The following is a 13089-nucleotide window of genomic DNA, read 5'->3' as shown; positions in this document are numbered from 1 at the left end:
AGAATTGTAATCTGAATATCTTATTTAAAAATGTACAAGTTGGCAATCAATATCTGTATGATGTCTTCTATGATCCAGTGTTTGGGAGAGAGGAGAATGATGATGCATACATGCTGGTCGAAGAGAATAGGAACTCTTGTTTTGCCTTCAGACTTGGAAATATTATTTTTGTGTATACAAAGGGGGGAGGCATGCTCAGAAAATTCCCTAGTATTCTAGTGGATAGGGTAGACTTTGTGATGCCTGCATGCATACAGGAACTAGGCAACTTTAAAATGCATTCTTTTACAAAGAAATTTCTACTAAAAACTTTGTAATGAATTTATCTTGCTTCATCACTCCAGCAGTGATAATGGTCTCTGGGATGCAAAGATTCAGCTGTATTAAGTGTGTGTGTATGGGGAGGGGGGTGGTGTATTTTTTTAAAATTGACTGGTTTCCATGAATTGTCCCCTCAGGACTTGGGAGAGCACTGAAAAATATTGCTCATACTCAGCAATGGTGAATATTGCCACACATAAAACTCCTGTAATTGTAGCAAACTGCGGGATGGCTAGGAGAAATAATTTTATAACACTCAGCTGTAGCAAGTGCCAACTGACCAGTAAAAATATAGCTTGACCTTCTTTTTTGGCTTTAGCAGGGGTTTGATAACCAGCAGATAATTCTTACTCCATGGTCTTACAAGTTTTACTGTTACCTCAACCAGCTTTTTATTTGGGAATATTAATATTTCTTAGCTCAAAATGACAGGCTGCGAGAGGTGAGGTAAAGCAGGATCTCTGTCAGTGTTTACGGAGATAGACCACTGAAAATCCTTTGGTTAAATTAATGGATTTTATTATAGGAAACGATTTTCTAATAGTTACATTCCAATCACATAATTTTCAAGCATACAAGAGGAATTACAGATGTTAGCTGAATAAGTTGGGGGGGGGGAAGGTGATACAATTACCTAGTTCTTGCAGAGTAGGCTGGTCAGAGAAGGCAAAAGGCCTCTGGAGAAAGATTCCTCCCGAGAAGAGCGGGGGTGTGAAGGCAGGAAGGGATGGGAACACGGAGCCACTCTTGACAGGTAGGGTGGCCTGTTTTCTAGGGTAAGTTATGTCACATCAAGAAGTCCAATTATCCAATGAGAAAGCAGAGTGTCAAAAACCAATATCCAATGAGAAAGCAGAGTGTCAAAAACCAATATCCAATGAGAAAGCAGAGTGTCAAAAACCAATATCCAATGAGAAAGCAGGGTGTTATATGTGCAAATATCCAATGAGAAAGCCCAAACCCCCAAAAGAGGAATCTTAATTACATTGGCCAAATGGGTTTATGGCCCTGTTATTGTCAACACAGGTTTCTTTGAAGCTCACCAGAGGTGATAGATTTCTTTCTACATGTCAGGACGGATGTCCATTAATCACAAATTCAGGAGATTGTTTGACTTTGATAGCCTTTAGCAGTAATTAAAGAAAAATAGAGATTCTATAGAACTCAGATTCCCTGGCAGAAATGTGAAACCAGATTACAGATATAGCACACATTCACACAACAATATGACTCTTGGCCTTTAACCTTTCTGTTTCTGCTGTCTTTCCTGAGGAATAGCAGCCCCTACATACAGAACATTTCTTTATATGTTGCAGGTTTTATGTTTTGGAAACAGGACTTGAAAGAGGTTGCCAGAAAGGGTGAAGGAATTTTTACAGTTTTGCCCACCATATGTCCCTCTCTGGGCCTGGAATTCTCCATTTCCAGGATCAGAGAATGGATGCCTCTAGCCTTTCAGCACAGCCAAGATGTCTGCCAAGCCTGTCAGCCAAATTTGATATCATTCCAGCCTGCTAGGGGCCTAAAGATTTTACTGAGTTTTGCCTCTCTTCTGTGGAAAGGAGGCCATCCCAGTTCAGATGGGCATTGCTGTGCAAAATCTATATTCTAGGGTTACATTTCAATATCACATTCCAGGGGTGCATTGTTTGGGTTTCAGTCCAGGGGTGTCTTTCAGGGTTTCATTACCCCCCCCCCCCTCCCAACAAATATCTGCAGATCAAAGTGCTGTCAAAATTCACAAGTGTCGGTAAAAACAAACTAATAATTGGAGGCACTGGATTATGATAAATTACCTAGAGACATGAAACCAGGATGAATAGTTATGCTGCAATTCATTTTTGGTGATCATGGTTAGCTAATAAGGTAACTACGAGTTTTATATCAGAAGTTGGAAGGTGTACAAGAAATTGAGTTACTCTTCTCCCCCCCCCCCCCGCCCCTTGGCCTACCAGGCAGGACTAGTCACATGAATCTGCTAGTTGCCATTTCCTGGAGGAGTTAGACTTGCCCCAGGTCCTGTGCTGGTCTGCTCCAGCAGAAGGAAGGCATATCTAGAACTCTCACTCTGGTTTCTTCTCTGCCAGTGTCATTTGCAACAGCAGGCAAGCCAGGCCACCCAAAGGTAAGAACATGTTTTACAAACATGTTTAGAAAAATATATAAAAACGATCTTTAACCAGAAGTGTAGGGAGGAGGGGTGGCAGGGAGAGTGACAGGATAAGGATTGGGGGTAAAATCAGAGGAGGATAAATAAATCGGCATGCCCATGCCCCTGAAACTTTATAAAATACAGAGGGAAATATTTGGATATCAGAAGAAGAAATTTCTAAATTGTTTTCTTTCCTCCTACCCCAGCATGATTCCTCAAGGGACCCTGATTATAATTATATATTGATTAATACCTCTGAAGGATCAAAATAGTAAGAGAAACTCTTTAAAGATCAGCCATGTAGAGTTCTTCTTTTGAAAATTGTCTTTCATGATAAATGATTTATTTACTTCATTTATGCCTTGCCTTTATCTCCAAGGGGAATTGAAAACAAGTTACAACATTCTTTTCTCTTAGGCAGCCTATAGTTAGGAAAATGTCACAGCCATGCTAAGTAAAAAAATCCAGCAATATTGCATTTTTTAAATATATGATGACAGATTTCAGAGGATAATTATTCAGAAATACTGAAATAAAATCAGTTTTTCACATGATTATGTAATAACGTCTTGAACACTTATGTTATTGCAAGCCAAACTCCCTGTAACATAACATAGGGTGTCAGAAAAGAGGATACATTGCAATTAGATTTTCTATATCCTACTGCCTGTTATTAAATGAGATAAAAAATTAGAATAAGGAAAGTATTGCCACATGGTGGCAGCAAATGTCTGTCAACAAACAGCTCCCTTTAGAGCTCTCAAGGCAGAGGCATAATTTTGAAAGAAATAATATCCAGCTTCTGGAGGAACTGAGAGGAGGTCCGTAGAGACACTAGATAAGCAAGTATTGTTGTATTCTTCCTGCTTCCCCATTCTGTTGTTTTGAAATGTTTAATGTTAGATGTCTGATATCTTGTGGCATATTTTAACAAGTGAAAATTAATTACAGTTGAATTTAGTATTTACTGTACAATCCCAAACAATTGCAGTTATCATTGTCTTCGGTAAGATCGGGATCACCCTCTTGCCAAAGAACTGTGTTACACCTCAACTAACCTTTTATTAGGGAATATTAATATTTCTTAGCTCAAAATGGTGAGTCTATGAGAGATGAGGTGAGCAAGGATCTCTGTCAATGTTTACAGAGATAGACCACAGAAAACCCTTTGGTTAATAATGGATTTTATTATAGGTATTGGTTTTCAAATAGTTACATCCCAATCAAACAATTTCAAACATACAAGAGGAATACAGTGGTGAGCTGAATAAGTGTGGATGGGGGAGAGGTGATGCAATACCTAAATCTTGCAGAGTAGGCTCAGTCATAGAAAACACAAGGCCTCTGGAGGGAGATTTCTCTTGAGAAGAAGGGGGGGGGGGGTGAAGGCAGGAAGGGATGGAGGGAGGAGAGGATGGAGAAATCTAATCCTGACAGGCAGGATTGTCTGTTTTCTAGGGTAAATTACATCACATCAAGCGATTCAATTACCCAATGAGTAAGCAGAGTGTCGCACCAATGGAAAATCGGAGTGTCATATGTTGAATATCCAATCAGAGATTATTGTGTCATAGACTCATATCCCAATAGAGGAATTTTAATTACAATGGCCAAATGACTTTTTATGGCCCTGTTTTTCCAAACTGATTCCTTTGAAGCTCCCCAAAAGTGATAGATTTCTCCCTTAATGTCAAACATGGATAGGCATCCATCAAGTGTTCAGGAGATTGGGTGACTTTGATAGCCTTAGCAGTAATGAAAGAAAAATAGAAATTTTATTAAAAGTCAGATTCCCCGGCAGAAATGTGAGACCAATTTACTGGTATACCACACATTCACAACAAGATGGCCACTTAACCTTTAGCCTTTGTGTTTCTGCTGTCTTGCCCTGAAGAATAACAGAACATATATATACAAACCATTTGTTTGTGTTGCAGGGGTTCCAGTAACCCTTATATTGTTTTTATGTTTTGATAACAGGACTTAAAAGGTTGCCAAAAGAAGTGAAGCAACTTTTACAGCTCTGCCCACTATGTGTCCCTCTCTGGGCCTGGAATTCTTCATTTCCAGGAGCAGAAAGATGAATGCTCTTTAGTCTTTCAGCACAGCCACCATGTTTGCCCAGCCTATGAACCAGACTTGACATCATTCCAGCCTTCCTGGGGCCTTAAAAGAACTGTATTTGTCTCCCTTATGCGCAAGAAAGACCATTCCAATTCAAATAGGCATTGCTGTGCCATATTAATATTCTAGGGTTACATTGCAATACTACATACCAGGGGTGTCTTTCAGGGTTTCACTGGATTACAACTGCGTCAGCATTTTTTTCAAGGATAGGAGGCTAACAGGTTATTGGGTGTTTTTAAAAAACAAATTCTGAAGATGGTGTGTTCCAAATGTCATTTTCATCCTGAACAAGAATTGGAAGAACCTTTCTTCTGAGAGTTTCTTGTGATAAATGGTACCAGATTTAAGGTGAAGCTGTTTCATGGGGAAGCATTCCAATATGCAGTCTTCTACCTGCTGTGTGAAATGATGCAGTCTAGGAACAATCTATGTCAGGAGTGACCAAACTTGCTTAACATAAGAGCCCCATAGAATAAACATCAGCTGTTTCTGCAAGACATGAACAAATATTACACACATGTCTTTATTAAAACTCTTAATACTTTCTTTGCACAGAAAGACAAAATACATATGTATGCACTTTACAACATAACCATGCTAGAAGGAGACTTTGTTAAAAAGAGAAGCTGGGAATAACAGTCCTCATAAGACCAGCATAGGGAAAGGTTAGGGAATTATTTTTTGGCACCAGTGGGAGAAGAAAACATACATGTACCATATAAATCACTGACCACCATTTACATTATTATACATCTCTCTTTGCCTTGGCACCAAGATTAGTAAATATAGCTCCTACGAGAGCTATGAAACTAAGGGTTTTGTGTAATGGATAAGGATTGAGTAAGTTTATTTACAAGCCCTGATGATTTGGAAGGAGTCATAAGTTTGGCAGAATCCATCCTTGTGGAGGAGACACAGCCTGGTTGTGATAATTGCTGGCGGCTGCAAGGTCTCTTTATCAGAAGGGAGTTGGTGGTTGTTACCAACCTTGTGGCTGGATGACAGTACCTGGGCTGGTGATGTGCCAAGCCTTGCAAGAAGATGGAAGCAACTCCTGCTTGAGGCTGATTTTTCCACGAACTTGCTCTAAGGACCTTTCAGTAACAAGCTGTGACTTTGTCTTGAGATTTACAAGCCTATTTGCTACTTAAATGTCTTTTGCCATTGCTTGATATTAGATGTTTCTGTTATATTCATTCTTTGTGTTTGAATAGGTTTGTTTTTCAATTAAATGTAAAACTCCCTGAAGGCTGTTTTTTCCCCTGCTAAAGAGTGGGAATTAATTGACTTGTTGAAACGGACCCAAGGTCAGTGGGACCTGACACCATGCACAATCCTCTTTAATTCCATCTCTCCTTCCAGTGACTTCCTCAGCTCTTGCGCTGTCTTCCTCTGCTCTGTGTCTCTGGGCAGTCTCTGTGGTGGTGGGGAAGAGCTTACAAACCTGCTTATTTCCCCCTCCTCCCCCACTTCACATATGGCAGAAATGGTCGCATACCTATGGGTCAGGGCTCAGAGGCTGTCTGAGATCCTTAGGTATAGCATACTTACTTGACAGTAAGCCTCCATTAAGTTCCTTGAGCTCCGGGAGCCACACAATACATGTGAAAGAACCATGTGTGGCTCCCGAGCCACAGTTTGGCTACCCCTGATCTATGTCTTGGTTCTGTTATAGTGATTTGGACATGGAAATAGTGGAGAGGTGTTGAGAGAAATGTTTTACAAAGACAAGAATAAAAGGAAATTTTAATTGGCATGGAGAACTGAGTTAAGTGACCTTAATGACATCAGCATGGGAGCTGCAATTACTGCAGCTGCACCATTTAAAGACTTCAGCATGATGTGGATGAGACCAATCACAATTGCTCTCACCATACAGTTGTTGCTTTCTATCTGGAATGGGGAAAGGCATGCACAATTGGTGTCAAACTTTCAAATGTTACAGTGGCAGTGTGTCATAAAATTCCGTAACACTACTTCAGTATATGAAGGGCACCTGTGCTAGGCAGAGAAAGGATTTAATAGTTGGCACTGGCAGATTTGATGTTGCTAAGAAAAAGACTCTCATCTTTCACAGACCCTTAGACAATGCATTGCTGTTGTAAATTAACATATAAAGCAGCTTCCCCACCCTCACTGCACTAGTTACATTGGCTCCATGCTTGTAGCAAATAGATATAATAAATAGATAGAATTTATTAACATAACACATATTTCTGACCAGCTAATCAGATTGTTTTTTAAAAGTATTAGACTTACAATGTAATGCTTTGCAGAGTTACTTTAGTTTATTGAAATAAATGGCTCTACCAAAGCAACATAGCATAGGATTGCACTGTAATTCAGTGGCTTTGATAATTCTGACAATGGCTTTGATAGCTGTATCTTGGATCCACTAGTAGCATCCATGATGGAAGGGATTTCTGTCCATGGAGTACTTGCTCTCCTCAGCTGTCCTGTTACAGTAAAAAAAATAAAATGTTGCTCTAGGGAGGCAGGGTGTTAAAAAATGAATTCAGTCAGCTCTCTTTCAACACAACTCTTTATTAGCGAGGAATAATTAGTTACAAGGAAACACAAGCTATACCGTGAACTATATACAGTTTGGGAAGGTTTAATCACACCCCACTGACAGGCACCAGCCAATCCCATTATGCTCTCCAGGACCATTCATTTGCATTTACTGGAGAAATGCCTTGCGTCCCAATTGGCTGGTTCTGAGAGAATGGCCAATTGGAATGCAGGCATCAGGATTCTGGAGAGTAATGGGCACCTGCCTCAAACTCAGACAAAATGTTCCTTGAACAGCATTCAGTTCATATAGCTCTGGTGCTAGGGTGCCGGTGCTGGGCTGCTGTCCCAGGCAAGCTGACTTCCTGCCCGTTGCATGCCCTTCCCCCTTGTCCACCCAAGTGTGGCAGTGGCAGGATCCAGGCTCCTCACCACTTGGGACTGGGAAGAAATGTGAAGAGGTGGAGCAGTGGTGGGAAGGAGCCAAGAGCTTCCTTCTTGCCTCACCGCCTCTTGCCTTGCCTCCAGCTGCTTTTATTTGCTGGTGGTTTGGCCTCCCTCATAGCCTGCTTTGGCCACCTGCAGGGATAGGGTGGGGGGGGGTAGGAGGTTACATCCGGTGCCCCTGTAGACCAAATGGCACCCAAAGGCAGTCACCTACCTGGTCTGCTCAGACATGCCGGGCCTGAATACATAACACAGGGGACCCCCTGGAATAAGCGGGGGATACTGTGCAATGGGGAAATCCAACCCTATGGTAGTCAAAGTGTAGAATCTATATACCCTCAAGGTAGAATCATAGAGTTGGAAGGGACTTCCAGGGTCATCTAGTCCAACCCCCTGCACAATGCAGGAAACTCACAAATACCCCCCCCCCCCCTAAATTAACAGGATCTTCATTGCTGTCAGATGGCCATCTAGCTTCTGTTTAAAAACCTCCAGGGAAGGAGAGCCCACACCTCCCAAGGAAGTCTGTTCCACTGAGGAATCGCTCTAACTGTCAGGAAGTTCTTCCTAATGTTGAGCAGGATACTCTTTTGATTTAATTTCAACCCACTGGTTCTGGTCCTACCTTCTGGGGCCACAGAAAACAATTCCACACCATCCTCTAGATGACAGCCCTTCAAGTAATTGGTGATCATATCACCTCTCAGCCGCCTCCTCTCCAGGCTAAACATCCCCAGCTCCTTAAACCTTTCTTCATAGAACTTGGTCACCATCTTCGTCGCCCTCCTCTGGACCCATTCCAGCTTGTCTATATCCTTCTTAAAATGTGGTGCCCAAAACTGAACACAATACTCCAGGTGAGGTCTTACCAGAGCAGAATAAAACGATACTATCACATCATGTGCTCTGGACACTATACTTCCGTTGATACAGTCCAAAATTGCATTTGCCTTTTTAGCCAACACATCACACTGTTGACTCATGTTCAGTGTATTATCCAATAAGACCCTTAGATCTTTTTTGCACATACTACTGCTAAGACAAGTCTCCCCCATTCTATAACCATGCATTGGATTTTTCCTACCTAAATGCAGAACTTTACATTTATCCCTGTTAAAATTCATTTTATTGGTTATAGCCCAGTTTTCCAGCCTGACAGGGTCATCCTGTATCCTATTTCTGTCTTCTACTGTATTTGCAACCCCTCCCAATTTAGTATCCTCGGCAAATTTAATAAGCATCCCCTCTATTCCTTCATCCAAATCATTGATAAAGATGTTGAACAAAACAGGTCCCAGGACAGATCCTTGAGGCACTCCTCTCCAAGAGGGTGAGGAACCATTCACAAGCACTCTTTGGGTGCGATCTGTCAACCAGTTGCAGATCCACCTAATGGTAACAGGATCCAATCCACATTTTACCAACTTGTGAACAAGGATAGTAGTGGATGGTCAGATGCCAAAAAGGAGCAGAAGAAGGCTATTTCTATCATACACTGCTTATAAGATTCCGAGAGGCATTTCTTTTGGCCATTTTAGAGACAGAATAGTGGGCTAGAGCTGTGACTCAGGAAGACCATTCTTTCAGTTTTATTTACAATAGCAAATCTTCCAATTTTGGTTTAACTGCAGTAATATGTTTGCATGATAGAAGACAGTTTTCTGTGAGATGGAAATGCCTGTCATGTGAATCTAGTCCCAGATCTTCCACATTTTAACAATAGGGACTTGGATCGATCCTTGGATGCTGTTATTTTCAGTATTGCAAGCCCTCAGCATCTTGACTAAATTGGCAGTCCATACAGTTTTACTGGAGCAGTATTTTGATTGTCACCAAGGGTGTCAAATTTGATAAGGCTGAGCATGTTTGATCAAGCAAACATTCAAACAATGTTTCCTGAAGTTCCTGAAGTTTCTTCCATTTACTTGATAGCCTATTCAAAACCAAAATATAATACCTGTTATTAAGACCAATCAAAATGACACAAAACTGTGTGCTATCTTTTGAGTTTTTGAGAATTCTTCCTTGGAATGAGTATTTTTTTAAAAAAAAAAAACTTAAAGGGGATGGGAGTATTGGTTGTGGTCACTCACGACTTACATATTATGCTGCAATTATATTGGATTTTTTTCCTAACAAACTATTTGGACAGAAACCCATCATAAACAAATCAACTTCAATGTGTCAGTAGAGGGCACTGTATGGCTTTTGTTTAGGTCATGCATACCTAACATGCTTGTTAAATAGATTTTTGGTTACTAATTTATATTTCAAAATGCATTTATTCCATTGCAAATATTGTCTCCTGCGCTATACATATCTCTTTATAACAGATTAGATTCTGCAATTTACCCAAAGGCTTCTTTGAGCATTTCTGTTTATTTTTTACTTTTTGTACAGTTTATATTGTTATATATACTTATAAAATGTACACAAGATGACTAGATTTTGTATTGGTATACAGTATTTGAACGACAATTGTCATCAGAGAGGCAGTATACTTTTTAATAAAATTATGCAAAAATTAAAGCATTCAGAGTTGGGAATAGGGTTTGAGGAGTATTTGAATAACATTGCAGCCTAAAAAGGAAGAGCCGAGAAACTGAGCTGGGAACAAAGCACACAAAGGGAAATCAGGCAGAAGCTAACTGAAATAGAAACTCCACAACAGAACTGTTTGGATTGCATGTCTAGTAATCAAGAATCAAGGTTCATCAAGTGGTGTTTCAACACAAGCTTAAAATGAACAGAAACTTTCTGAGCTTGGAGAACTGCAAGCTTAGACTTTGAAGAGGGAAAAATTGTCTTCTGATGTACAAATAAGTGCAGCTGACAAGTTCAAAGTTTTGTTCCTGATTTAGGAATGTTGCTGTGCTATCATAATTTGCCATGGTACTTCTCAGAATTGCTTTTATACAAAATCCAGTTATAGACCAGGTTGAAGATTTATTCTTTCATTTACTTGATAGCTTATTCAAAACCAAAATATAATACATGTTATTAAGGCCAACCAAAATGACACAAAACTGTGTGTGGTCTTTTGAGTTCTTCAGAAGTCTTCCTTGGAATGAGTGTTTAAAATAAATAAAGGGGATAAGAACTTAAGAGAAGCCATGTTGGATCAGGCCAATGGCCCATCCTGTCCAACACTGTCATGCAGTAGCCAAAAAACCCAAGCGCCATCATGAGGTCCACCAATGGGAATATGTTTCTGATCCTAATCTTAATATGCTTTCAGGGGTGTCAAATATATGGCCAGGGGATGAAAATGGCCCATCAAGGGCTCTTATTTGGCCCATGAGCAACTGATGCAAGGGAGGGAAGACAGTAGTCTGCTGGGAAGGGCGAGTGAGTGAGCAGGCACATGTATTGAGGTGTGTGTGGTCAAAGCTGTCAAGAAATAGAAAGGAAATTGCTAGGGAGAAGGACTATGAGGCTGAGGCAAAATAGTATGGGGGAATTGCAGTGAAGGCAGGGAAAGGGATGAAGGGACAGGGGAGAGAGGAGGAGGAGGGCCAGCACATGGATTCGGTGGCAACTGGGCTGTATGCCACTCTATGGGGAAAGATGGCCTCAGAAGTGAGTGTAGGAGCAAAGAGAAAAGGGGCACCGCCATCACCACCACATATATGAACAGCTGTTGAGCCCAGGAGGCTGTGATAGCTAATTCGGGGAGGGACGGTGGCTCAGTGGTAGAGCATCTGCTTGGGAAGCAGAAGGCCCCAGGTTCAATCCCTGGCATCTCCAAAAAAGGGTCCAGGCAAATAGGTGTGAAAAACCTCAGCTTGAGACCCTGGAGAGCCGCTGCCAGTCTGAGAAGACAATACTGACTTTGATGGACCAAGGGTCTGATTCAGTATAAGGCAGCTTCATATGTTCATATGTGATCACACACACTAAATAATGCACTTTAAAATCATTTTCAAAGAACTTTCCAAATGGATTTTGTCAGTTCATACAGTAAAATCCCATTGGAAAGTAGATCATTTAGGGTGTGTGATTGCAGCCCAAGTGACTGTTGGGGAAGGTTGAGATGGTTACCTCCCTTCTCCCCTCACCTGTTCTCAGCCCATGAAGGAAAAGAGATCATGGGAGGATACAAAGCACCCCTTAGAGGTTTTGGAAACAGCCTCTGTGTCAGGCTTTCTCCTCAGCCCCGTTGCTTCTGCAAGAAATGCCAGGTTCAGACACCCTGCCCCCCCCCCCCCCCCCGAGCCAGGAGCTTGTCATCTGGGTCACCTGTAGCCAGTCACTCAGTCTGTACTACCACACAGGATTGGTGGTGGTGGAGGTGGAGTGGGAATCCCGGTGTGCCTCCTCAAGATCTCTGGAGGTAGGATAGGGGAAGAGAGGAAACAAAGAGTGAGAGACAGATTGTAGCTGTACTCAATTACTGGCATATAGAGGGTGTGCTGAAAAACTAGCTTATTTACTCGCAAGGAAGATTACTCATTTCCTAAAAGCATCATATATACAAAAAGTAACTTGTGTGTATGGAAATTTAAGACGCCTCCCCCTTATAGTATCCCTTGGTAAAAACTTAGTCTTGCATATGATTAAATATATTTACTGGGGGGGTTGTGGATTCTCCAGTAAAATTCAATTCTTTTCATTCCTAGGAATAAATTCCTTTTGCTTGTATTTTGATTAAAAAATAATATAGCTCAGGGGTGGCCAACAGTAGCTCTCAAGATGTTTTTTGCCTACAACTTCCATCAGCCCCAGCCAGCATGGCCAATGGCTAGGGCTGATGGGAGTTGTAGGCAAAAACATCTGAAGAGCTACCGTTGGCCACCCCGATATAGCTAATTGATTTTGCTTGTATTATTTATAAAGTTTACATCTCCAGTACCTGACATTACATTTTATGGCACACATGGCCATGCCTGACAAAGTAATATCTATGTCACATCTGGGCAGGGGTGATGCTCTCTGCTTGGTGCTGACAGGCCCGGAGGAAAGGGACTGCCATCACTGCTCCTCCCTCTGCCTGCCCAACTGCTGCTGCTGCTGTGCGATGACTTCCCTCCTTCCCTGCTTCCAGTCATGGCTGGCAGGCCATGGTGGAGGATGCAGGTTGGGTGCTGTTGAGGCTGCAGGTGGACTGCTCCTCCTCCAGTAAGCTAGCGTTCTTCAGCTTAATGAGTCACCCACTAAATCAATTTACTCTTTTTTCTCTTGTACACAGTGAGACCCATTTTAGCTCCTCTAGTACAACTACCTCCGAGAGTCAAGAAGCCTCTTCTAGTGAACATGGGCCAAGTGCACTGCAACAGCAGCTCTTACTGATGGTAGCACGAAGAACCCTTTCTGAAACTCCACGGGTACCGTGTAATATCTCAGTCTTAAATACTTCTTGAAACAAAGATAAAACGTTATTCCTGGGAAGATTTTTAAATTATTTTCTTCTGTTGATTTACTCATTATTGCTGGGATTAAGATTTATTTAATGATGACTAAACACCTGATTCAAGAAAATAATAAAATATTAACAATTATTTCAGCACATTTGATTACTTGGGTCCTCAGTT

General features: G+C 41.4%; 1 protein-coding gene across 1 annotated transcript in view; it reads left to right on the top strand.

Annotated features, from left to right (window-relative positions):
* The window catches only part of PCNX2 (pecanex 2), a 293389-nt gene that overhangs the window by 52172 nt on the left and 228128 nt on the right, over positions 1 to 13089 (top strand). The window contains exon 9 of the mRNA XM_060242977.1: positions 12747 to 12882. Within this exon, the coding sequence (XP_060098960.1) occupies positions 12747 to 12882 (136 nt within the window). The remainder of the gene's footprint in view (positions 1 to 12746; positions 12883 to 13089) is intronic.

Source organism: Heteronotia binoei, chromosome 1 (assembly GCF_032191835.1).
Source record: "Heteronotia binoei isolate CCM8104 ecotype False Entrance Well chromosome 1, APGP_CSIRO_Hbin_v1, whole genome shotgun sequence".
NCBI lineage: Eukaryota > Metazoa > Chordata > Lepidosauria > Squamata > Gekkonidae > Heteronotia > Heteronotia binoei.
This window is presented reverse-complemented; position numbering and strand designations above follow the sequence as displayed.